This window comes from Monopterus albus, unplaced genomic scaffold (genome assembly GCF_001952655.1).
Source record: "Monopterus albus unplaced genomic scaffold, M_albus_1.0 scaffold4.1, whole genome shotgun sequence".
Taxonomy (NCBI): domain Eukaryota; kingdom Metazoa; phylum Chordata; class Actinopteri; order Synbranchiformes; family Synbranchidae; genus Monopterus; species Monopterus albus.
The window spans coordinates 6647686-6672204 of NW_018127884.1; the positions used below are offsets into that span (position 1 = coordinate 6647686).

Here is a 24519-nt window from a genome sequence, read left to right on the forward strand (position 1 = left end):
GTGTGTGTGTGTGTGTGTGCAGGGTAGGGTTATCAAGAAAGAAAAGCATTACAAAAATTGTTATATGATCTATGTTTAACAGTGTATAATTTAATTCTTTCAGTGATTCTCACTCTCTACCATCACTTTGCAGACATCTGACCTTACTGTGAAAATTACACATATGGTGTACTTATGACACTTGACATCCATATGATTTCATGCTGCCTTGAAAGTGCCATCTACCCATCATGATCGTGTTCACTGGATCTGTACAATTAACTCTATAAAACAGTCTGACAGCTCCAAGAAGTGAAGCCACCACAAGTCGACTGCCCCCTGGTGGCTGGTTGCAGTACAAGTCATACATCCCGTCCCCTCCCTGTTAGTGGACGGGACACAAGCCAAACTAAAAACTCAAAGTAGAAATCAAATACATTTTTCCTAGAGATGAGTTCTGTCAAGTCTGGTAGATATTATCACACTGATGTGTGCAGAAGTCATGTTTCTGGCAAGTTTGTTTTTAATATGTTGATATAAAAATGGGCGTATTTCAGATGATTTGGCTGCTCTGATTAGCAGTTTGATACATCACTCAATTACTGTCACTTGTGCAAAAATTTGGTTGCAAAATGTCAAGATGGCAGTGGATTCACAGAATTTTGGCTTCTCTTTTGCATAGCCGAGAGAAGTGGTGATGCGCGGTCCATATTTATATACAGTCAATGATCTATAACTTCTGTTCCTGAAATCTAATATTCACTACAGACTAAACTAGGGACTGGTTTGTGTCAAAGCTCTTGTATATCCCTTTGCTTTCAAATATTTACCCATTAAGCAACTTTTAATCTGTACAGTTTTTCCTTGGTGCCTTACCAGAAGGCCTCTATAAACATTTTATAAAACCCCTTCAAAAGAGAAGCAGAAATACCTACCACAGATTGAAGTTCCCACACCTCCACCTTCCCCTCAGTGTGATACTAAAAAGTATAGGCCCTTATCTCTGCTTGGAAAATAGAGTAAATCTACAAAATAAGACCCTGAAATCACACTGACAGTGAAACCTCAAACCAACCATTAAAATATGGGCACCTGGAAAGAATAGCATTTAGTCTGTGCATAAAAAAAAAATTACATTCAACCAGGCCAAATCCTCTTTTACCATATAGCAAAAAAACATGTTAGCAGTGTTATTTTCTGTTCCTCTTTCTGAAATGAAAATACCAGGTAAAATATTACATCTTCAATCAATCAGATTTCTTGGAAAGCACTACTAAACAGAGTCGGTGTTCAGTGAAATGCATCATTGCTGCTGCAGTAAAATGAGCACGTTCTAATTTCAAGTATCATTATTCCATTACAGTGGAGAAATCTTACTGACCATTGAGAATTCAAAAGAAAGAACTTGGCTGATGGCAGTGTTACACACATACTTAAATAGTTTTATTTTTTTTATTGTTTTAAAACATTCTATGAAGCACAGAAAAATCTTGGAAAGGGAGCTCTGAACCTCATCTCAGCTCAGTATTAAAATCTCGGGTCATACAGTAAGCTCAGTAAATAACAGAGCATGTAGCGAAGCTAAATCTTGAGAAAGACCTAAGCTTAAGTAGACAAGAAAATAAATCTGTCATAAAAATGACCACGTTTCACAGTCAGATGAGACTCACAGTAATAACTCACTGGCCAATAAGGACGATGTACTTCAGTGAATCTGAATTCCTCAACTGTAATGGACAATGATTCAGTCCTATAGATGACACTCAGACTTCACTGCAGCAACAGTGGTGCAAATTTTAGCTTATAAATAATTAAAATCAGAAGTCCAAAGTTATGTTTTTCTATTTCTCATTTTCTTTCTTGTTATTTAAGAAAGAGGTAATAGAAAATAAGATAATTGGCTGTTAACTCTGTATTAGGCTCATAAAAATAAGCCCTATAGCCCCACATCCTCACAGAGTGTCATTAGCAAGAGTCTCCGTAGAGAGCCAGATCTTCGCCCCATTCATAAATTTGCTAATGGGAGTCCCATGGAGACTGCGGCGACACAGGTTTCCCATTGGGGTGAAAGGAAAAGAGGAGGTAAGGAAGTCTGGAGGTGTAGGGGGGTTACATGGGGAACTGGCCTTAAAATACATCCTCCTTTGGTCTGAAGCGGGACCACTTGGGCTGGGAAGCGGTGAGCTGCCTGAACTTGGTCCCTTATACTGCCTGATCTGGCTCTGCAGTATATCAATTTCATCGACCAGCTGGGAGAGCTTGCGGTAGGCGGTGATGGAGCCTCCTTTGGGAATGCAGGCTTCAGGAACCCAGCGCAGAAAGAAGAGCTTCCAGAGAGCCATGTGTGAGGGCATGAGCAGGGGAATCAGGAGGCCCTGCTGGTCAGCAGGTCGAGTGAACCAGTCCCTGAAGAAGAGCTCTGATGGGCTTTCATCTTTCACTGGTGAGAAATCAGGCTTCAGCTCTGACACCATCGAGCCCCGACGGGTCTGTGGATCCTCTCCATCCTTCAGTCCATTACGCAGAGATGGTCCTCGTGACATGAGACTGTAGCTTTTCTGTTGGAGGATGGACAAAGCATTGGAGGTTTTTTCCCCCCCACTAAACATGACAACCTGTGTGACAGGCTGCAACAGGTTCTCACCTACAATAAATTATCAAGCCCTCATAATACTGAGAAACCAACTTATTTTTGGATAATAATTCTTCTGTGTATTTTTCTGAAAAGGCTGACTATAAAGTCAAACCAACAATAAACAAAACTGCTGACCGGATGTTGAATATTTACTCCGTGAGAAATTAAAAATGTTTCAGAAAAATGCATACAAAAACAGTAATGTCTACCAATGTGAGGTACTTGCAAAAATCAGAGAACTACGCTGACTTATATGAAAAACAGCTACACATCATTATTTACCTTTGAGCGTCTGAAGGTTTTCACTTCCCCATTCTGAACACAGGCAGCTCCTTTGCCTATGTACATAGGGTTGTTAAAGAGGGTTATGTCTTTTGTGGAGAACTGCTGTGACCAGTCCCAGACAGGGGGGAAAAACACAGTCTGGTCTTCTCCTTGTGGGATGGCTTTATTCTTGGCAAAGTCCTGCAAAATAAAGGCAAAGTTATTCTGCTCTGTACATAGTATCAGACAAAAATCATTGTTGTACACCATGAAAAAAAAACTTCTTGGTTACCTACAATCTAAATGCCATTGTGTGTGCAATTACTCTTTATTGTCCATTATATGACACGCAGAAGGAAACTATGTTGATAGCACAAAAACATGCTGTTTTGTTACATCAAATGGAATTCTAAACATTTTTTTTTTTACTCTTCCTGGACCACTGACACAGATGGACTTTTTTGGAGGAACAGATTCTGAAAAGCCTATTTCATACCGAACATTATACAAAACAACTCAGTTATGTTTTTGTTTCCATCAACTACCATCTTTACAAAATTTTGCTCTCATTTAACTGAATTAGACATATATTCACAATTGCACTGCATTGCTAACTCTAGAATTTTCATGTATAACTATTTATTAAATGCAACTAAACAGATAATCAAGATAAGGACACATCCCTCACCATCAAGAGTTGGGCACGCTGTTTGGGACAGTTGAAAAGGAAAGTACTAAAGAGTGGGATCCACATGCTATCACTCAGTACTGACAGATAGGCCTCTGTGAACTCAAAAGCTGCTGGGTACTGGTTCATTATCTGCCACACACAGTCCAGGAACAGCATGAAGAGTGGAGACTTGACCGAGAGAACAGAGAGAAACAAACCATAAGAAGCATGAGTGTCTCAGCAAGTCCAATCTAATCCTATGACTGGATTCATATAAATTAGACATATACCTCCTCGCTGTCATTCTTCTTTAAATGGTTGCATCTGTCTAAGAAGCGATGGCCAGCCATCACCCACTCCTTCTGCACCAAACTCTGAAAGCCTGTGAGGCTGCGATAGTGAGGGTCCAACATGAGCTGCACCAGTGAGGACACTACACAGTTCAGGTCTCTGTCTTCTCTCTCTATACAAGTGTAGAAAGAGACCCAAAAAAACTGTTTGCAAATATAGCATTTTCAAATCCAGTCGGCCTGAACAAAAGAAATAATAAATTAACAATTCTAATCTGACCACAATATTTTAGATGCATTTTGGCTGATGCATAATATTTAGCTGAAGCACAACATTGCTCTAATATTACAAACAATGGTTCACCATGCAAGTGTTAAAATTGCAGAATGCTATTGCTCTGTGACTGCCTGGTTTGAAATGTCCTATACATACTTTGGGGGTAAAATGATTAAACAACAGAGTTTTACCTTGGAGAATGACTGAAGCGTTCTTTCCCTCCAGGTGGTACACTATCTCAGCTGAGTGTTTCAAAAAGGCCCTTGGGTCATAAGCAGAATATGTTAACTGACTTTAAAAATGTTGGAGCAATACATTACTTTGTAAGTAGCCAGCTGAACACTCATAACTTCATGCAGATATAAACTTTATTTTCAAAGTCCTTTTTGAGTTTGTGGACTAATTATTGGCCAGGCAAGCAGATGACAGTAGACAATTGCTGCTCAAATGAAAAGATCAGATTGTTGCCAAACTAAAGAGTAATCTTGCCAAAACAAGAATTAACTCGTGTGTACATTTATACATAAAATATGAAGGATTTACAATGTACCTGTACTGAAAAATATTAACTAAATTAGTACTCAGACAGCACAAACCTCCTCCAAGGTAGCTCAGTTTCCCAAAAATGCCATTCCACCTAAAATCATTATTGCCATGATAGTGCAACCCTCATAATATGATTTCCTGACCAGGAAAACCTACCCCTAGCATTTGAAATGCTGGCAAAAATGATTACTTCCTTGGCAGAGACCTCATATAGGATATGTAAATATATCTATGTCTTATACAACTTACTCCAAAACATTTACGCAGGTATGTTACATGCTTGAGGGTAACACAAACATTTTATTTGGTCTCTTTAGACACTACTACAACAGAACATTACACAGTGTTATGTTGTTCACATACCTGACGTATTCCAGCCAACGTGAGTTTTCAATGGATGAAAGCCACCTCTCCTCAGATTCCTCAAATGGATCTGTACACAAACAACAGTCAAATACATGCAGAGGTATAAAGCTGTATGCAGCAATGTCATACAATTTAATCCTTTTCCACTGAAGAAATCTGCATTGAATAACAGTCCACACAGAGGTTGAATACATGCATTGAAGTACTTAGTTATCTACTGTTAAACATAAAGGCACTCACCGATGATGCAGATCTGCCTGATTTTTAGGAAAGCACTCTGGATGTCCTGGATGTTAGGCAGACACTTGTCCAGATCTGACCTGAAGACTTCACTGCACTGTGGATGGCTTTTTGTGATGGCACTGAAGAGCCTAATACAACACAAGACAGATGATGACTATCTTATAACTTTTATGTTTTTTTATGAAAAAAAGGGGGGGGCTACACATAGATGTCTAGATTTGTATCAAATGATGACAAATCTCAATATCATCTGCTGACAAATATTGAATTTTAATGGGAAAGAGAAACTAAACACCAATTCCTGTTCTGATTCAAAGAAGAGGTTCACAGTACTTATGCTCAATCTTCTTCTGTTGTAAGGGATCAGCTATGCAGGCCATGCGGGCAAGAGCACTTCCATTGGTGTGATTCCAGCACCAGAGCTACAAAGAAGAATGCAAATAAATTGGATACGATCGCTACTTGCAATCATCAAATAATTACAAATTACTCCACTGATGGTCCTTAGATTTGCCAGTAAAGTCTAATCATAACTAACTGAAAGCGACAAATGAGATTTAAGCCTAAGCAAATTTTGACAAACAGCAAACATTTAATAGAAATATCACAGCTTAGATGCTCACAGGGATTCGGTTATCAGTGAAGAACACAGAGTACTGCTTCAGATCTTGATCCGCCAGAGAAACTGGGACAACAATGTACTCTGGAAGACTAAGAGAAGGAGTTTAGAGAAAGACTGGTGTTACACAGGAATCAAAACACACAAATATATTTTAAAAACATAACAAAAATACATTAAGCAATTATATTTTTCTTTTCCCACAATCTTAAAGTAAGAAAGTGGCACCCTAAAGCAGAAACATGGCAAGATGGCAGCCCCTTACTCAAGTATGAATAAGGGGTGAAATTTAGACCATTCCTAAGAACTATGGCAAACTGTAGGAGCTACAGCCATGGCTTGCCTACAACACCGATCATATATAAATAAATAAATAAATAAAAAACACCACCAAAAAACCCCATGAAAACCTTGGTGAAATGGCATAACCCTTGTTGATGGAGCACACTCTCCACTCTGAAGCACCCGTTCTTTTGATCTCCCGATCCCAGTCAGACGGAAGGTCAAAAATAGCAGTTTGTAATCTTCCACGAGGGATGGAGCCATTGACTCGCTTCCCTGAAAGTACAGCACACTTTGAGATTTATTTCATTATGCAGCAATATTAAACATGGGGAGTCAGATTTATAATTGTTGAATCTGGGTTCACAGAAAATTAAAAGTAAAAAAATAATAATTTTGTAGGGAGGCAGAAATGAATGCTACAGTATGAATACCTTTAGACTCATGGTACTGCCGTCCTTGATACTCAAAACCAAACAGTAGCTGGAGATCAGCTGGGTGGGAATAGTGGGCAATAGCAAGGCAAACCTAGAACAAAAAAAATAAAAAAATGTGTGTGTGTGTGTGTATAGACACGGCTGTTCCCAACTCTCTAATTTCCCATGGCAAAATAAGCGTTTATAGGCTGGCTTAACGCCATAAGTCACAAAGGGGGGGGAAAAAAAAGAACTGAGCCCCGTTTTAGGTTCACGCTGTAATTACATACAGTGTCCTATATATAAACTCACAAGGAGCAGAGGGAGGCCAGACACATTGCTATTTTAGTGCTCTATACATAATCAGCCTTCCATATTCTCTTGTATGAGGTAGAGCACACAAACTAAAGAGTTAAATATTGCATTTTTAATATAAAATAACCATAAACAGAGACTTGTTACATGTAACCTACACAAAAATTGCTCCCAGATGGCATGAGGAGAGCAGACATGTAACCATGTACATTCACATTCATCTACGTTTCACTGACGCACTGTAAAGATATATTACACTCCCCGAAAAGTCACAAATATGAAATTTACTTTCAGTGTTTTGTCAACCTCAAATTCCAACATTTATACACACAACATCCCTGCTTAGAGAGTGCGAGAAGCCTGTATGGTTATTTTGTTACTGCTGCCTACGTTCTCAGGTGGGTAATTATACAGTACCAATCAAAGCAATCACATGTTCCCAGTGGTGGGCTGGTTGTGTCCCAGCTGACAGCTTCCTGGTTTGCTTATTTGTTTACCAACATTTTCCAAAATTAGATTAAAAGGCCTGAGAATCTTAATAAATCCAGTCCAAGCTTACTGTTACTTACCACAACTCACTACACTCACTCAACAGCTTATTACACTACTGACTAATGTAACCAATGAAATGTGTGTTTCTCTGGCTACATTACAGGTGAGTGGGCCCCAAGTTCTGTGCCAGTAAGCCAAGCAAAATCTTTTAGCTGATTTGAACGCAATGATTTATTTCAGTTTCCCTAGTGTAAAACTATTTTCTAAAAGCACCAACTTCAAAATGTCAACCTCTTTAAAGTATCAAAGCATTTTATAATATATAACAGTATAGAATCCTTAGTCACCATCCTTGAACCTTAATTAAAAGCACATCATTTTAATATAATTTATCTCATCACATGCCCCACATGGACACTACTAAACCGAGCTCCCATTTGAAGAATGAAACATCTGTCCCTCCAGGAGATGACTCAGAGTCACGCTGTCAGTTTTTCCTACAATCAGCATCATTCTTGGTTTCCTCTACCTTGAATGAGCATTGTTCTTTCTGACTTACTGTTTGGCTAAGGGCCAAACTGAAAATGCTGTTAGAGAAGTTAATCATTACTATTCAGGTAGAGGGTAAGAGAGTAGCACATCAAAGTGTGTATGGAGTAAATATCCTTGTCACTGAGGAATTGCTCATAGCACTGAACCTGAGTGTAAGTATTTAGTGAGCTCACACAGTCAGGAAAGGAAAATTTTGGTCAGCAACAAACAGTGAACTGAGAAAAAGGCATGGTCACTTTGAGGTACTATCTGAAAGTTAATACTATAATTTAAGTTGTGTAATAAGTAGAGATGTCCCAATCCGATACCAATACTTGGTATTGGCACTGATCCAGAGATATTTCACAAGATCATATCAGCCAGAATAGAGCCGATTCAATTCCGATAGTTATTTAGAACTCCTATCTAGCACTGTATCCACTTTAAGAAGACATTTGCCAAGTCTTTTAAATAGCCATCAGGTAACTGAAGTGGATTTAAGAACAAGCCGGGAAATGTTTCTGTATCACTTACCTTTTTGGCACTCTCAGGCCCAGCCTCATCAAAGCAGAACCTTATGATGCGCAAGTCTTTGCAGTACAGGATGAGCTCAGTGGGGTTGAACTTTAGCTTCTGGTTTGACCCCAATACTTTCTTTTTTCCCTTTGTATCGTTCACTGAGAGGAACAAGCAGAAAATATGACTCGACAGTTCAACATGTAGATGTCAGTGCTTAGAGATGCAAGACTGAATTTTAAAGATTCCACATAGTACAGTTATTGATGTCAACAACAAAGCACTCAATGCAGATGTAGGCCAAGGCTGAATAACTCTCTCTTCTGTGTTATTTTTAGAATAAAAAAAGTATTGTCTGTAATTCACACACAGTGTGCTTTAGAACTGTGGGAGTGTATATCCACTAGACTACTGCAACAATAATTTGTCAGTTTTCAGAATTATAAAAAAAAAAAAAAAACTGTATAGCACATAAAAAGAAACAAGAATCAATAAAATGTTTAATGCTCTATCTTCATGCATCATGAAGACAGAGCACAGAGAGAATAGATAGGATCTGACTTCATTCTTCATGCTCTAGATTTGTGCAAATCTCATAATGACAATGCTGGCGTTTGTGGTCTAGTTCAAACAGGTCAAAGAAAAGCTGGGTAAAACTAAGCCTCATGCCTCATCACTGTAGCACAACAAACCTTGCTCTGGTCAGTTGCCCTTGAACTGTGAGCGATGGACAGCAATGAGATGTATAAACAAGGCTGATCCCTGCCAGGCTGCGCTGCCACTGATCACTGTCTGAGCTGTTACATCACTTGTTATCAGACTGCTGACCAGGAACAAACAACAAACGAGATCAGCCACCCAAGCTGTCAAGGATTAATGAGGAGAGGACACCTCACTTGAACTCTACTGTAAATGCAACACGGCCGTGTTAGGATACTGGACATGAGTGTTGTAGGAGCCGCTCGATCAATCATGACTGAACAAAAGTTTAAACATCTGCTCAAAAATGCTAATGTTAGCTAGCTGGCTTTAATACGTTTCATCTCTTTAGGAAATATACTGTTTGGAGTTCTTTGGTTATTGATCAGAACAGATAAAACATCTGGATTCTGGTAACAGGACATCTACATCTAAACTCTGTCATCACAGTAGCAATCTGTGAAATATAGCAAGTTCTCACAGTTGCTAGTACCAATGCTGGCACCACAGGTACCTGTAACTACTTGCTCCAGACAGGTCAATGGGATGTCATGCTGTCCAAGCAACAGGTGGGACAACTGGGGCTTCTGTGGTAAAGACAGACAACAAAATGTGTGGTTGGCATCTGTTGGCAATTCTATTACACCCATACTTAAATATCAGTTCAAATTCTGGTTGGTAGATTGAACCGACTCAGTCAGATTGAGCAATGAACAAGGCCCATATTTTTTTATTTGCAACAACAGTCTGCAGCATAACCGGAAATGACGTCTGTTCTTTCACTTCTTGTGCGATGCCAGTGACAATGTAATGCAGGAAAGTACACACATTTTCCTTCCTCCTTTCCAGATGCACTGCACATATAAACATGGCAGTGGAAATACAAGTCTTCTAGCTATTCAATAGAATGTTGATGATAGTAATGCATTTCACAAATATAAAGCTAAAATTGTGCCCATCCTTCATATCAAGCCAGATAAAACCTCAACACTGTTAAGAACTGTGAGGAAGTTTAAAAATGTGGTTTTCACACCACAACACACCACACCATAATGACAGGCCATCAAAACAAAAGTACTAGAACAACATAATACATTTTAAACATAGAGTCATTCCCAGCAGTAGGCACAACAATACAACTTGTTTGCTTTAAAGCCTCAGTCCACACATTTACCTGTTTAATTGGGACATCCTGAGGGATGAAGGAAACCTTAAAGTTGGTGCAAATCAACCTCCCCCAAAGGTCATCCTGGCTGTTTTTAGTACTGATGCATTTCCTTACAAAGTTTGCTTCATTAACTACTATCTCCCCTGGTGACAAACAAATGGGGAAAAAAGGTGTGTAAAACATACAGTTAAATACAACATTTCAGGGACACTTACAGACATTTAAGTTTAGAAAGCAAAGTAAAGAAAATGACCATCTTCCAGAAAAGAAATAAAAAAAAATAAAAAAAAACTCAAGTGATGGTAAACAAATGTTTTATTTAATGCCTGCAATAAAACCAAGCCAAGACCCAGGTTTTGCTTATTGGATTATAACCAACATGCTCATGATCAAACAGTATCATTTTAGAGATGGCACTTTTATCTCCATGCATGCTCCAGGATAATTAGACAAATGAGGTGACAGTTACAGCACCTTCATGCAGTCATTTTTGACTAACTTCCCTGTTACTACTCTGTGCACTTACATTCATGAGAAGTGGTCATTTACACTTGAACAAATTTGTCTTGATGACGCTGTTGAAGGGCAATGGTTTGCAAAATACAGCAATAAAATACTGTTAAAAAGCTGCCTTTACCTGAAAAAAAAACATCCTTTAAATTGACATCAAAACTAGTTATAATCAGTCAGTCCAACAGAGACTGGACCTGTGAACCTTTGCATTGTTTCATTAACATTTCCATTTCATATAAGTGGGCAGGGAAATAAATGACAGCAGCATTTCACAAGCTTCCAAAACAACATTGGTTAATGTTGCTATTTTTAAGGCTAGCAGAAAAAACAATTACACAGTGCAAAACAACATTTCAGTGATACATTTTAAGATTCTTCAAAAATACAGCAGACACTGTGCTGAAATCTTTTCTGTAAGAGTAGCATGGCTGTGATAGGCTAAAACCAAAAGCTAAATAATATTAAAAAAAAACAAAGCGACTTAAAGTTTCTGTAGGGCAGCCAACAGGAACCACACATATCCAAAGTTTGTGATGACAAGGCAGTCAGTTCGACCACATGAAAGTCATATTAAAGATTTTCCTTCAGCTTTAGTCTCACGAGGCAGCTTATCTGACTAGGCAGCTTTATCATAATGTCTTTTTTTATAAGTAGCACGCCCCTTACTGCTCACCATGATCACAAAACAATTAATCCACAGACAAGAATGCAGCTATAAAAAGCTGTCCCAGAGATTTTTAAAGGATGAGAACTGGGACAGCAGGGTGTAGTCCTGCAGACAGCCACTTCAGAGCAGCATGCAGCAAATGTGCAGTATATTAAAAACAAGTAAGCTGGTAATGAAAACTGTTTATCTGACCAGTTCTGAAATGAGAATGGCATAGGAAGTGACAACCTGCTAGTAGTAAATGCAGCCCAGAGATGGAGGGTGTTTGTAAAATCAGCCATTTAACAGGTAACCAAGTAAAACTGTCATGTTGAACATGACCTAAATGAAACACACTTCACTTATATACAACATGTCTGCAAATGAAGAACTTTCTAAGCCCGGGTCAAAAGAAACATTAAAAAAAGTGTAAAACTAACAACTTCTTTCAAATAGGACATCTGTGGTGTTCCTACAAATAACATACCACACAACACTTATGCAAAGTCTGTGTAAAGCCACTCCCATTAACTTTCCAAGTCAATGACTCAAACCTCAACACAAAATAAATAATTACAAGGCCTTCTTGCTGCTCCAGTTAATGAACTAACTGTAATTATGACTTTGGCATCATAATATTAAAATATGCATCAATTCGTACATTTCATAAGGAGTATTTAATATTGTGTGTGTGGATGTGTTTTTCCTGCTACGTGGGGACTTCTTCCTAACTCCATACCAACTCATGAGGACCCATTTCACGGTGGGGACATGGTTTAGAGTTAGGATGAGGTTAGGGTTGGGTTGGGTTAGGTTAAGGTTAGGGTCAGGGTTAGGCAAGTAGTGGTTCTGGTTAAGGTTAGGGTTAGTCTACAGGAAATGAATGTAAGTCAATGTAAAGTCCCCATGGACTACGAAACATAAACTGTGTGTGTGTGTGTGCGTGTGTGTGTAAACACACACACACACACACACACACACACACACACACAACAAAAAGTAATGGCACTGTTTGCAATTTCCTGGTTTTTTTTTTGTTTTTTTTTTGCATAAATTGGTCATGAAATGTGATCTGATCTTCACCAAAGTCACAAATATCAAGAATACTTCTAATCTGATACAACACAAAGTGATGGTGGCAAACTTGGAGTCCAATCAATGAAACAAGAATGGAGGTGTGGTTTAGATCTACCTTGACTTATAAAAACACTCAAAACTGTGTTAGTGTGCTATTCATCAACAGCATCAGCTGATGTGAACCATGCCTCACAAAAAACAGATCTCAGAAGACTTTCGATCAAAAGTTATTGATTTGCATGTAGCTGGAAACGGTTACAGTCATCTCAAAGACTTTAACCATTCATCATTCCACAGTTGGACACACTGTCTATAAATGGAGACAATTTGGTACTGTGGTTACTCTCCATAGAAGTGGCAGCCCAGCCAAGATCACTCCAAAGGCACAACTCAGAATGCTCAGTGAGGTAACTAAGAAACATAGAGTAACAACTAAATACGCAAAATTCTGAACAGGTATGGTACCCATGGCATGACACCACAGAAAAAGCCATATCTCTCCAAAAACCACATTGCAGCACACCTGAAGTTTGCCAAAGACCACCTTGACACTCCACAATACTACTGGGAAAATATCTTGTGGACAGATTAAATGAGGGTAGAATTTTTTTAGGAAGAAAACACAGTGCTATGTATGGCGTAAAAAGAGAACCGTGTACCAACATGAAAACCCTGTGTAATGACCTAAATAGAGAGTTGTCCACACCAGACGTCCTAAGATTCTGGCTGAGCTGAGGCAGTTCTGTCAGGAAGAATGGTCCAAAAATCCTGCCTGTAGTTGTGCAGGTTCAGTCCACAGCTACAGGCAGCACTCGCTTGAGATTATTGCTACCAGTGGTGGTTCAACCAGTTATTGAAAACACTGTTGCCATTACTTTTTCCACCATCACTCTGTATGTTTAACAGGTGTGTTGAATAAAGACATGAAATAACATGACTGTTTGTCTTTTGTCAGCTTAGACATATTGTGTTTGTTGATATTTGTGGCCTACTAAGACCTACATTACTTCATTACTTATCTAAACAAACAGTGTCCCTGCACAACAGCAATTGTGCCGTTTTACCCATTTTATTCTTAACAACAAAGATGATTCTGACACATCTAAATGTTTTTGTATCTTTTGGACAACAAGCTCCTACTGATCTTCTGATTTACTGATATACAAAAATCATGAATTGGTGAAATCAAATCTCTATTTTTAGCTGACATTTAAGGCAATAATTAATGTTACTATCAATAAGATATGCGACTATTTGTATTTTCTCAGGCTGAGACAGAATGATATGTTTGCCTGAGCTGAAATGCTTGTTAGACCAGGCTGATTCAACACTGCCAGCTATGTAAAGCAAAAACAGGATGATACATTATGTAAGCCCACAAAATGAAATTCATCCACAGCCAAATCTAGAGACTCTGAGACAACACAATAGTCTAGGAAAATGCAACGCTGACAAGTAACATACCTGGTTCTCTATATTAGAAAGTTTAAATTAAACTCTCACAGTCCATCAGTGAGGATGACAATTTCATTTCCTCACAGTCATCCCAGATATCTAAACTGGGCCGACTACTTTAGGTGTTAGCCTCACCCCATTGTGGTGAAATAACCATTAATTTACAACTAGCTGCGAAGACACCTTTCTGCAGCAGTTTACATAAAAAAATACATAAATAAACTATTTTGGCATTCAAGATTAAACGACAAATCAGCAACATGAGTAACAACACAAAGTAGCCTGCTAATCGGACCTAATTGTCATTTTTATTTTGACTCTGTTATTGATGTGGATGCTATGTTTATTGATTAAAATGTCTGTAAAGAAGCTAGGGACGCTCTTTACTTCAGTTATTTAATTAATGACACAAGGGATAGATACATTACATCCCGTATTGTGTAAAGGTTATATACAGTCTTTTGTCTGGCTATTAGCATAATGTCAATAATGCCAAGAATATCTAATCTGCTTTGAACAAACCATGCAGTTCTAGTCTAGTGTGTGTGTGTGTGTGTGTGTGTGTGTGTGTGTGTGTGTGTGTGTGTGTGTGTGAGAGACATGGGTCTTGGGATAATGCAAAAAATAAACTTACCTGGAAGTAACTTAGGGTCCAACTTTTTAATAGGTGGATCAATAGTTTTCTTCACTTCAGTCTAATAACAAACACAAGAAAGAGGTAATAAATCACTGGCTTGTCAAATGGTAAAGGCAATATGTTATCACAACATAGAGGGGTTAGAAAATTACCACTCAAATATGCCCGTAAGTTGTAAACAAATCATTAAATATAAATAATTTCTAAGTGCAGAATTGACAAAATTAAGAAGAGACTTTGTAACAGTGCTTTCAAATTCCCAAGAATCCCCCAAAGACTCCACTCTGGCCATTCTAAAACCATGATGAACACCCTGACAGCTGTGTCGATTTGTTTTGGTGAATTAATGTTGCATTAACAGTTACAACATGCAGTATGTGACAGTACCTCTGGTGCAAGCTCTGTTTACAAAACTAGAGGAAACACAATCTAACCAAATAATGCTCACATTAACAGATACAATGAGTGTTCAAACATGTCTGGACAATTGTGTTTTTCATCCTGGGCTTCACTCCAGCAAGCTGATTTCAAGTGAACATATCCAGATGTATATATCCTCAACTCAAAATTAAAAGTGATAAGTGTAAAAACTGCAATGATTAAATGGTCAGAATATATTTTCTTACACAAGCACAGCACTATAGGTTCCCAGGATACAACAGCCCATCTCATCACAAAAGTGTAAAGTCCATAACTGAATGAAAGAATGCCACTGAACAGTGTCAAGGGTCAGAAAACATCTTGTCCACAGTTAACTCCCCTGCTCATCTGCCTAAAATACATCAATGATATTCTCTCCTAAATGTGTAATAACAACTGGTGTGAATTTAATTCCACCTTAAAATTACTTACAGGAGAATATTATAAGTAATTAACATAAAATTAGCACAGTATTTTCTACTTTAAGTGACTATTAAAGTGTCTAAGGACAGAGGATGTAAAGACCCTGGAGGCAAAATTCTGATAGTAGGCTATATCACTAAGTTGACTACCCAGACCAGGACATGCTTGTGACAATATGATGCCGGTTTTAAACCTCAATACGTTTAATTCCAATGGAAAGATATTGCCTAATTACAAAATACCTGCCATTACTAGTGTTGACCTTGCCCATACAAACTATGGTTTTGTTGGGTTGCAAACCCTTTCATGTGCTGGCTGCAGAAGTGCATGCACCTGTATCCAAAACAAGGAAAAGTACCCACACAGAGGATGGCAAATTATAGCTGTCAGATTCACCGAACAGGTCTCCATTCTCTAGGATAAACATGGGTGGCCACTAAAACGTTGCCATTTCTAACTACGTACTGGCATCTCATTAAATGCCTCTGCATATTTTGCGTCGGTGCACCGTTTCAAACTCTAGAAATTAAAGCTTGTTTTTTGTGTTTAGTTACTTATACCAACATAGCAACAAATGAGCGGGGATGCTTCCAGACTATACTGCCTTTTATGGGCCGTCTCTTCTTATATTCGTGACCAAACGTCAAATATCAACTTTCCTTCCGGAACACCCTAGTCACGACAACTCCTGCCTAAATTAATTCAGGAACTTATCTGAATAGTAAACTCTGCCGTTATCAATCACAAGCAAATACATACCTGTACAGGTGGAAGATAAGACTTGAAGGTTGGTTTCGTGGTTTTGCCAGAAAACATTGTTTATGTCCGCCCTCTCGGTAATAATCCGTAACAAGCGCTTGGATGCTGTCAGTGGGGAAAACGATTCAAAAGGAAGCCTCCAAGAAAGTTTAGGTCAGCCTTTAGCTGAGTAAATCCGAGACGTCCGTGCGTAAAATATTCATCGAGACAGGCTGGGCGAGGAACGGCATTTCTCCATTGCGACAGGCAGACAAATAGCAGATCACCTAGCTGGCAGGAAAAGTTGACAGAAGTTAACGTAGAGACGTCGGTGTTAGCTTGTTTAGCTTGCTAGCATAAAGTACTACATAAAGTTTATGAATGCCGTTTCCGGGCAGACATAAAACAATAACCATAACTTAGAGACACCCGTTGTATGTCTACATTTTCTTTCCACCTGTTACTGCGTTAGTTCCTCTCAGTGACTTTCTCAACGTCTAAGTACTTCAGCCAAACGCAGTACCTAGTGCTGTACAGGACTTAACGGCCATGTTTATAAAGAGCCGAGATCCCGCCCTGCTTCCGGACTCAACTGTTAAACTGTATTTTTGTATTGAGACTTGCTTTCATCAAACTTTCTTAAAAGCTGAAACGGGACACAGAGGTTGTTCGATCATATTCTAAGCTACATGTATATCTACAACTGTACGCCCCGTTAAATACTGATGACCTCGTCACCTAAAAGATAAAACAACGATTATTTTGTTGGGAATATTCAAGAACGCCGCCCATGGACTACAATTCCCATGAGCCTTTGACGTCGTATTTTTAAGCAGGAACTTTATTTAAACATGCTAACTTGTATGGGAATAACAAATTGGCTTCCACAACATTATTCATTCATTTTGCAGATTGTCCAGAAAAAAATATTTGATCTGAGAAAATAACAATCCGTGGCTATATACATGCAGGAACAGGTGTACAATAAAAGATACCAAAACCAAAAATAAAACCAAGCAATATCAAATTGTACATGGTGATGGTAGACAAGGAACAGAAAGCAGCAGTGTTGATAACTGCATCAGTCCCTAGACAGCAATATCAGGAAGAAGGAGTAGCCATGAAAAACCAGAGAAGTACCAGGGCCTGAAAGAGGAACTGGAAAGAATGCGGAAAGTGAAAACCAAACTGGTCTCATTGGTGATAGGAGCACTCGGGGCTGTGACTCCTATGCTGGAAGGGACTCCAGCAGATCCTAAAAACAATATCAGTGTGTTCTGTGCAGTACTAACAGCTAAGATATGTGCAGAATCCCTCAAACACTAAGGCCCGTGCTAAAGGACCTGAGGCTGAGGAAGACACATACTGACAAATTAAAGGAAAAAACTATATAAGTGTATAAGTGTCTCAGTAAGGTTTTAGACCACCATGTGCCACCAGAACAGCTGTAACTTGGCACTGATTTTACAAGTTTCTGAAACTTTACTGGAGGGATGAACACTATTTTCCCAAAGGATATACCCTCATTTGGTGTTTTGATGATAGTGATGGAGAGCACTGTCTGATATAGCATATGATTCACATCATTTTCATACTCAAACCATTCAGTGACCCCTTGTGCCCTATGGATGAGGATATTGTCACTCTGGAAGAGGCCACTTCCATCAGTATAGAAATTGACCATTATAACAGTGATCAAGAACAACTGTGAATTTGTCATTGACACCAGTTGATTGTTTTGACACACATTCAGCATTATATTCATTAATGTTCCAACAATAATCTCATACATTTCAGTCATCTAGTATGAAAAAATGACAAAAGAATTGGCAATAAATGTATTTATTTTCATTCAGTAATTCACGAGCTAAGTCATATATCACAAGAAACTGAGTTTAAGGTACCAAATTTCCTGCATTATATTAAGGTGACCCATTCAGAAAATTGGCCCAAAAGCAATATTAGAAGATAATGGCTGACAGCAGTAAAACAGTCCTTACACAGGATCAAGGGCAGGCTTACAGTCATGAATGCACTCAGATGAGAATGTGACAGCATTTATGCTGGGGCTTTATGCAGTAATTAGGAACAGGTGTGCAGGAAAGGGCCAGCGATGCATGGAGGAGGGTGCTTGGTGGACAGATGGAGAGTGAAATGACTGTTCAGAAAGGATGTGAGGTTAATATTGCATAAGGGCAACAGACTGACCTGAAAAAAATGTTAGGATTGTCAACACTATCTCACTGCATTTTAGTACATTTTGCATATGGCTGTTCAGCCACCGCCAGGCCGTTTTTACATGTCAGATCTTTTGCTGATGCATATTGATATCCTCTGAAATCAATCTGAAAAATACTTTTAACATAGATGTTACGTTACATTTTAATGAGATAATTCATATTTTCGCCTTCCAAACACATACACACAAATTAATTGCAACCAAAAACATTGTGTCCCATAAGCATTACTTTACACATACAGTATATATCATCTGACTAAGCTAGAATTATATTAAGTACTTTATGCATGAAAGAAGAATATAAAAGAAAAGGCTATGAAGAAACAAACCCTAAAAGCAAGTAAGCATGTTGATGGTAAACAGTGAACTATAAAAATTATATTTAAAAATTATGAAGACTTTTTAAAATGTGTATATTTTTCAGAATGCTCTGGGTAAATGCCCTGATCTGAATCACTAGTGTTCTAGCTAATATTGTTCAGGTTTTTCAGTGTCTGTCTTTTCCTACAATGTCCACTGGGTGGAGACAAAGGATTGTATGCCATCACCAAAGTGCTATGAGTCATACCTTATTTTTATTCTTTCATTATAACAGCTGTCTTTATTTTCTAGTGTTACTTGCCACATCTGTTACATCTGTATTATATGTTGTGATTGTTCATCTCAGATGTCTGATTTCCAAAACAGCCTACATATGACTATAGCACATAGACATACACACACTAGATCGATGAGGTGACTGACCTACATATGACTATAGCACATAGACATTCACACACTAGATCTATGAGGTGACTGATACAGAGACAGTTTGTTAGACAGGTTCCACCCAGTGGGTCTTTTAGCTGCCCAACATTATTTCAAGGCAAGCCTCAGTCTGGCTGGAAGAGTGGAAACCAGTGTGCACTTCTACAGAGATTTCCTACAGTGTCTGTCTAAAATCAAATAGATGATAAACACTGTTATAAATCAAAGGACATGAACTGGAAATATACCAGTGATAATGCGTCACTGAGTCACTGGGATCCATCATCCCAGCGTTCAAATGATCATTCCACATGCAGCATGTATAGAGGGAATGCCTTCTTATATTGTTGTTTCACAAATTTCCTCAGATTGAATACTGCATATTGCACTGGAATATCAGTTTCACTGCAGTGCATCTACTCTTGGCCACCAATGAACTTCACCTCAGCTCTGAAACTAAAAGGCCTTAATTAACATGGACGTAAGATTTAAAGCACATAAAAGAAATGGCCAAAATGTTATTAAAAATGTTGGTTGAAAGTCTGATGAATGATTGCAGAAAGACACAATAACACATAGCAAGAGAAAAAAACAATTAAATGACATAGCTTCTACAGTTTGGTTTAACAATGTACAGTGGTGGAAAGTAAGTACAAAGCCTACTGTTTGCAGGGTTCTTTTTTTTTTTTGCTTTTCTGACTCAGCATAATTATACAAAATGTAATCAACAAATAAATTTATATGTATAGGATAGGACAATACAAGACAATTGATCCACAAGAGGAATTTCCTTAGCAGTTGATAAAGGGTAATATCTCCTTTACCAAATGAAACATTAAACTGATACACAAAGTAATTATTAAAATCCAATGACATAATACACATCATTTTGTAATGCATGATTATTGTATTTTAATTATAATAAAATATATTTTGATGCTTTTGTATTTTCAATTTTGAACACATGGCCTTATTTAGTGTTTATACCCTGTTGGGCTGGTACTTTTAGTTAAGTAAAAGATCTGAGTACGTTTGCCACCACTGACAATCTGCCCTGGTGTATTTTAAGATGTAATAGACAGTAGGCTAAGTGAACTGAGTTTATGAGGGGCGAAATGTTTTTTGCCCACTTTAGTCTGTATAGTCCCCAAACTGCGCATGCCCAGTCGTTTCACTCCCAGTAACTAATGAATATTTATGCCTATTCCGCGTTCAGCACACTATCATTGGACCGTCTGGCTAAGTTTCCTGTAGGCTTTAGAGGCAGTGCCCCCTTTGTAAATAATCATTCGGCAAGTTGTTTGGACGCGGCTCTGCTGTCAGTGTAGGACTCCGGGCTGGCTGCGTCCTTCGTCGGACGCCGCTAAAGAGCGTTTCCATGCTGTCAGGAAAATCTTCTGTAAACTGGGAATTTGACATCTGGCTTTAGGGTTAAACAACTAGAGTTTCTGAAACAGTTTAAACTTCGCTGAGGTTTCGCACAAAGACTGGATCGAGAGGATCAAACTGAGAAGGCTGTGACTGCTGGGCTGAAGGGACAGGATGGTGAGTGATATTTACACTGGCTGGGACATTATGACACTGTTTGTTTTGTATAGCCTAGTTAGAATAATCCAAATATTTAACACAGCTGTTACTGCCTTTCGGCTGGTGGCAGTAATACAGCCAAAGGCACAATGAATCGTCAGCGATGATCCATCGCAAAAGTTCCCCAGACATGTTCTCAATTTTACACTCAGTTCTGTTACAGTTACCTTTTTACACTTTTTAAAATCTATCAAATCTAAAAGTACACTCAGTCCCACTTTCCATAAATTCATTTGACAGATTGCTTGTTGCTTTTATTATAGAAAGTGTGACAAGCTAATCTGTTGGGTAATATTTGTTGGCCCTCGTTTATTTGTGATAGTGTTTTACCCATATTTATAATTAATGGCACAGTTACTAACAGTCACCCCATCATTTTCTACCTCCTTCTCTCCTCTGTCTTCATCATGACAGTCACAGACCTTTAGTGGGATGTAGTAAAGGGAATCAGAGAGCACTGTTTGTGTATTCTGAGTGAAACCCACAGAGATGTGGTGCCATTTAAACACATTAGTTAGATGCATTAGGTGCCGCAGCCCTTTCTTAAAAAACCGGTTGGTCTTGGAGGAAGAGGCAGCCATGTGTCAGGTGCTGTGCATCTGTGCATCACATAGAGACAGGTTTTTCCTGGTGACTGAATACCATTCTAGCATCAGACACACCTAGAGCTAAGTTACGGAGGACATTGTTTGACTATTGTGTTTCTTTAGCAGCTCCTCAAGTTGCTGTGGTAGAATTCCTACTTTGGCAGGTGAACATAATAATACAGCTGCGATGCAGCTTTTTTAATGCATTTATATTTGTCACAAAATAAGTTTGTCCTGTTTAGGTTAACAGGACAATCAATCTCCCTCCCAGTTATGAGTTTCTAAAATAATCTTGTGACTCATGACTTCTTCAAGCCTGTTGCTCTGTTGACACACAAACACTGTCTGTTTCAAACAGGTAGGACTGAAACCTGTTAGCATTCTACCATCTGAAGTTTGGTATTGAACCTGTATGACTTGAATGACAACAGAAAAACCTCTCCACAGAGGACAGAGTTACAATATAATGGTGCTGAGGTATAAAACACAACATCTAAACTTTAGAAGACAAGTAAGGACGTTTCAGGAACAGTTTTGAAGATCAGGTATAAAACACAACATCTAAACTTTAAAAGACAAGTAAGGATGTTTCAGGAACAGTTCTAAAGATTTGATCAAAATAAATGAGAACATATTTAGATGTAATCTTTGTAGTGTTTTTGAGGTGAGCTCCCATAGAGAGTAGTAGAAAGAGAAAATCCTAACTGTCTGGGACAGTAGACACCAGCATTGCTCACTGGTTCCTTCTCTGCCAGAAGCTGAATAGCAAGTTGGTTTGACAGCAGATGGTTTGCATTAGCCTCTCCAGCAGGGAGGTGCGTACTGAGCAAACCCCCTCTTCCTTCATTTCAAACCTGGCGCTCCATTTTCAAACCATCACTGCCAGATTTCTTAGGAACTCAATCACCCATTCTGTGGACAAGGAGCCTTGTGGTTCAGTACGCTCACACACTCTTCCTAATCAGTTCTGTACGTCCCTCTTACAAAGCTGCAACTATGTTTTTGCTGCTTTCTGTTTGTGATGATAAACATGATGAGTGATGACTTCTCCTCCTGTTGCGCCTGTTGTAAATCATTCTGGATAGGAGAAGCATAAGAATTGCACATTGTAAATTCAAGTTGTCAACTACCATCAAAGTTTGTGAGCTTTTTCACTTTGTATCAATCTGCATTTGTGTCAAATCTAATTTTATTTGATTTTTTTCAATTCTATGTTCAGTGGAAATGAATTTGTTGCAAATACATGTGGTATTGTTTGTTGCACACGAGCACACCCAGCGATGAAAAATGTTAATGCAGCAATAAAAAAACCCTCATAGTGTTTACAGATGGACACCACACTTGAACCAGTTTACTCCATCACTTACCTCATTTTCTTAATAGCCCAAATTATCTTGTTTTTTCCTTAAAACTCAGGCACTTCAAAGTATTAAAGCACTAAATTTGCCTGCAGTATTACTCTGTGCATGTGATACAAAAAGATTATTGAATTTCTTGTTTTCATTTATTTGTTTATTGTTATACAGAGCAGCTGTTACCTCTACCAAATGAATCAGTAGGGTGTAAAATTAGTAAAACCAAAAAGGACTTTATTTATCTTTGCATGTTGGTTAATGGTTATTGCCACAAAACAAAAGGCTTGATGGACGTCATCACTTACCATATAAGCATGTTTTTATATTTTTATTTCATCAGTGAGTTGACCAGTGATGAAGATAAGGCTGATAAATATTGAGAAAGATGATATTGTGAACCCTAGGAGTACTGAGGTGAGGAGGACCCAGCGGTTTTCTCTCCATGTGTTTCACTTTGTTTATTGTGTCCCCTGAGCAGCATGTGCTATGCCCCCTGTGGCCAAAAGTACCATGTAGCTGCACAGTTTGTCTCTGAATAGTTGCCTCAGCCTTGTGTTCAACTCCCAACCAGTACCTGCAGTACTTTCTAAAATACTCATGTACGTCCTCTGCTGTAGTTTCTGTAGGCACAGCCATCATAGTCTCACAGTGAATGACGGGGAGAAGATGGAGCTACTTGACCTGATCACCAAATGGCATCCACAGAACAACTGAACAGAGCACTGTGCGATACGTTTTCTCAGAGAATAACTGGACTTGTTCCTGTCTGGACAATAAAACACATATGTGTTTCTTTATAGAGGATGTAAATCTATTCACACTTCAGCTGAAGTGTGATAGCCATGTTTGTTCTCATTCGAGCAGGTAAACATGCCCATCAGAGAGTATAGTCTGCGTGCCAGTATTGTTTGATAAGAAGTGAGTTATTTTTGGCATGTCGTTGTCTGTTCTGACATCACTGTGTCAGGCATTTTAAAAAGCAGTAGAGCATTAAACAAAATGTCTTTGTTTAATGCTTTGATGGCACTGCTCCATGTAATGTACTTTGTACTATACTTTGATACTTGTTTAGTTTACTGTTCTTGTTCTTAGATAATGAACCAAGCAGTGTTGTGCCATAGCAATCTATTTGCATGTGTGACTTCTCTCACTGTAGACAGGGAGCAAGGTCAAATTCTTATGTGCTCCAGTTAACTGCTATGATAGTGTCCTATCATTGCAAACCACTCAGCGTTTGGCCTCTGAACGAGTGGCTGGCTCTTCTTGTTCAGTCCAGTGGAAACCTCGATTTGTCTTGTCTGTAGGTCACTATTGTTTAAACCTACTTCCTTGTGGCACAGGGAATTAAAATGTCAGTTATATCATAAAGAAAGTAGTGTTGACCTTACAGGAAGCATTCTCACACTGAGCCATGTTTGCAAGCTTTGCTAACTTGAACATTAGGGACATGAATCAACATGGGATTTTTCCCCAAAACCAGTTAAAAGTAGACCTTTATTTACCCAAAGGCAATTGTAAGTTGATATCCTCACTCAAAATATAAAGCGGTATGCATATTTTTGGCATGTGGGAAAAATCACATCATGGTAGTGAGTGATAAGTAGGGAACAAGAACTGAGTCAAAGCTTTTTAAAAGCTTGTCAGCTGTTTTTCTTTTTCTTTTTTATAGAAAGACATGAAGAAACTGACTGGAAGGAATTAGCTGATTTAAATTAGTTGTCTTTTTTGGCACATGTCCTACGGTAGGGCTGACTCAGTGCACATCTCACTATGGAATTAAAATATGG

General features: G+C 38.6%; 2 protein-coding genes across 4 annotated transcripts in view; one reads left to right on the top strand and one right to left on the bottom strand.

The window, feature by feature from the left end:
• Positions 1–6: 6 nt before the first annotated feature.
• Positions 7–17007, bottom strand: mtmr10 (myotubularin related protein 10). Its single transcript, XM_020610812.1, has 16 exons — positions 16239–17007; positions 14634–14694; positions 10315–10451; positions 9655–9727; positions 8460–8602; positions 6606–6699; positions 6300–6447; positions 5894–5981; positions 5604–5692; positions 5268–5398; positions 5025–5094; positions 4307–4377; positions 3839–4011; positions 3567–3737; positions 2897–3079; positions 7–2537 (listed from the first exon to the last, which is right to left on the bottom strand). Exons 1-16 carry the CDS (start codon positions 16293–16295, stop codon positions 1932–1934), a joined length of 2295 nt encoding a protein of 764 aa, XP_020466468.1. The 5' UTR covers positions 16296–17007; the 3' UTR covers positions 7–1931.
• Positions 17008–20434: 3427 nt separating this feature from the next.
• The window catches only part of myo1ea (myosin IEa), a 47264-nt gene continuing 43179 nt past the window's right edge, over positions 20435–24519 (top strand). For 2 of the 3 annotated variants that reach the window (XM_020608971.1, XM_020608980.1), the window contains exon 1: positions 20436–20748. In XM_020608971.1, the coding sequence (XP_020464627.1) occupies positions 20746–20748 (3 nt within the window). In that variant the 5' untranslated portion in view covers positions 20436–20745. Of the gene's footprint in view, positions 20749–24519 lie in introns of all 3 variants that reach the window. The other variant, XM_020608985.1, reaches the window with a different exon arrangement.

Excerpts from the sequence above, each read along its gene's own strand:
- mtmr10 (XM_020610812.1), bottom strand. The coding sequence starts at position 16,295 with ATGTTTTCTGGCAAAACCACGAAACCAACCTTCAAGTCTTATCTTCCA. Across the intron at positions 6,700-8,459 it reads GGCCTGAGAGTGCCAAAAAG|GTTTGCCTTGCTATTGCCCA; the intron begins GTAAGTGATACA and ends TTTTTGTTCTAG. Across the intron at positions 4,012-4,306 it reads CGCTTCAGTCATTCTCCAAG|AGAGAGAAGACAGAGACCTG; the intron begins GTAAAACTCTGT and ends ACACTTGTATAG.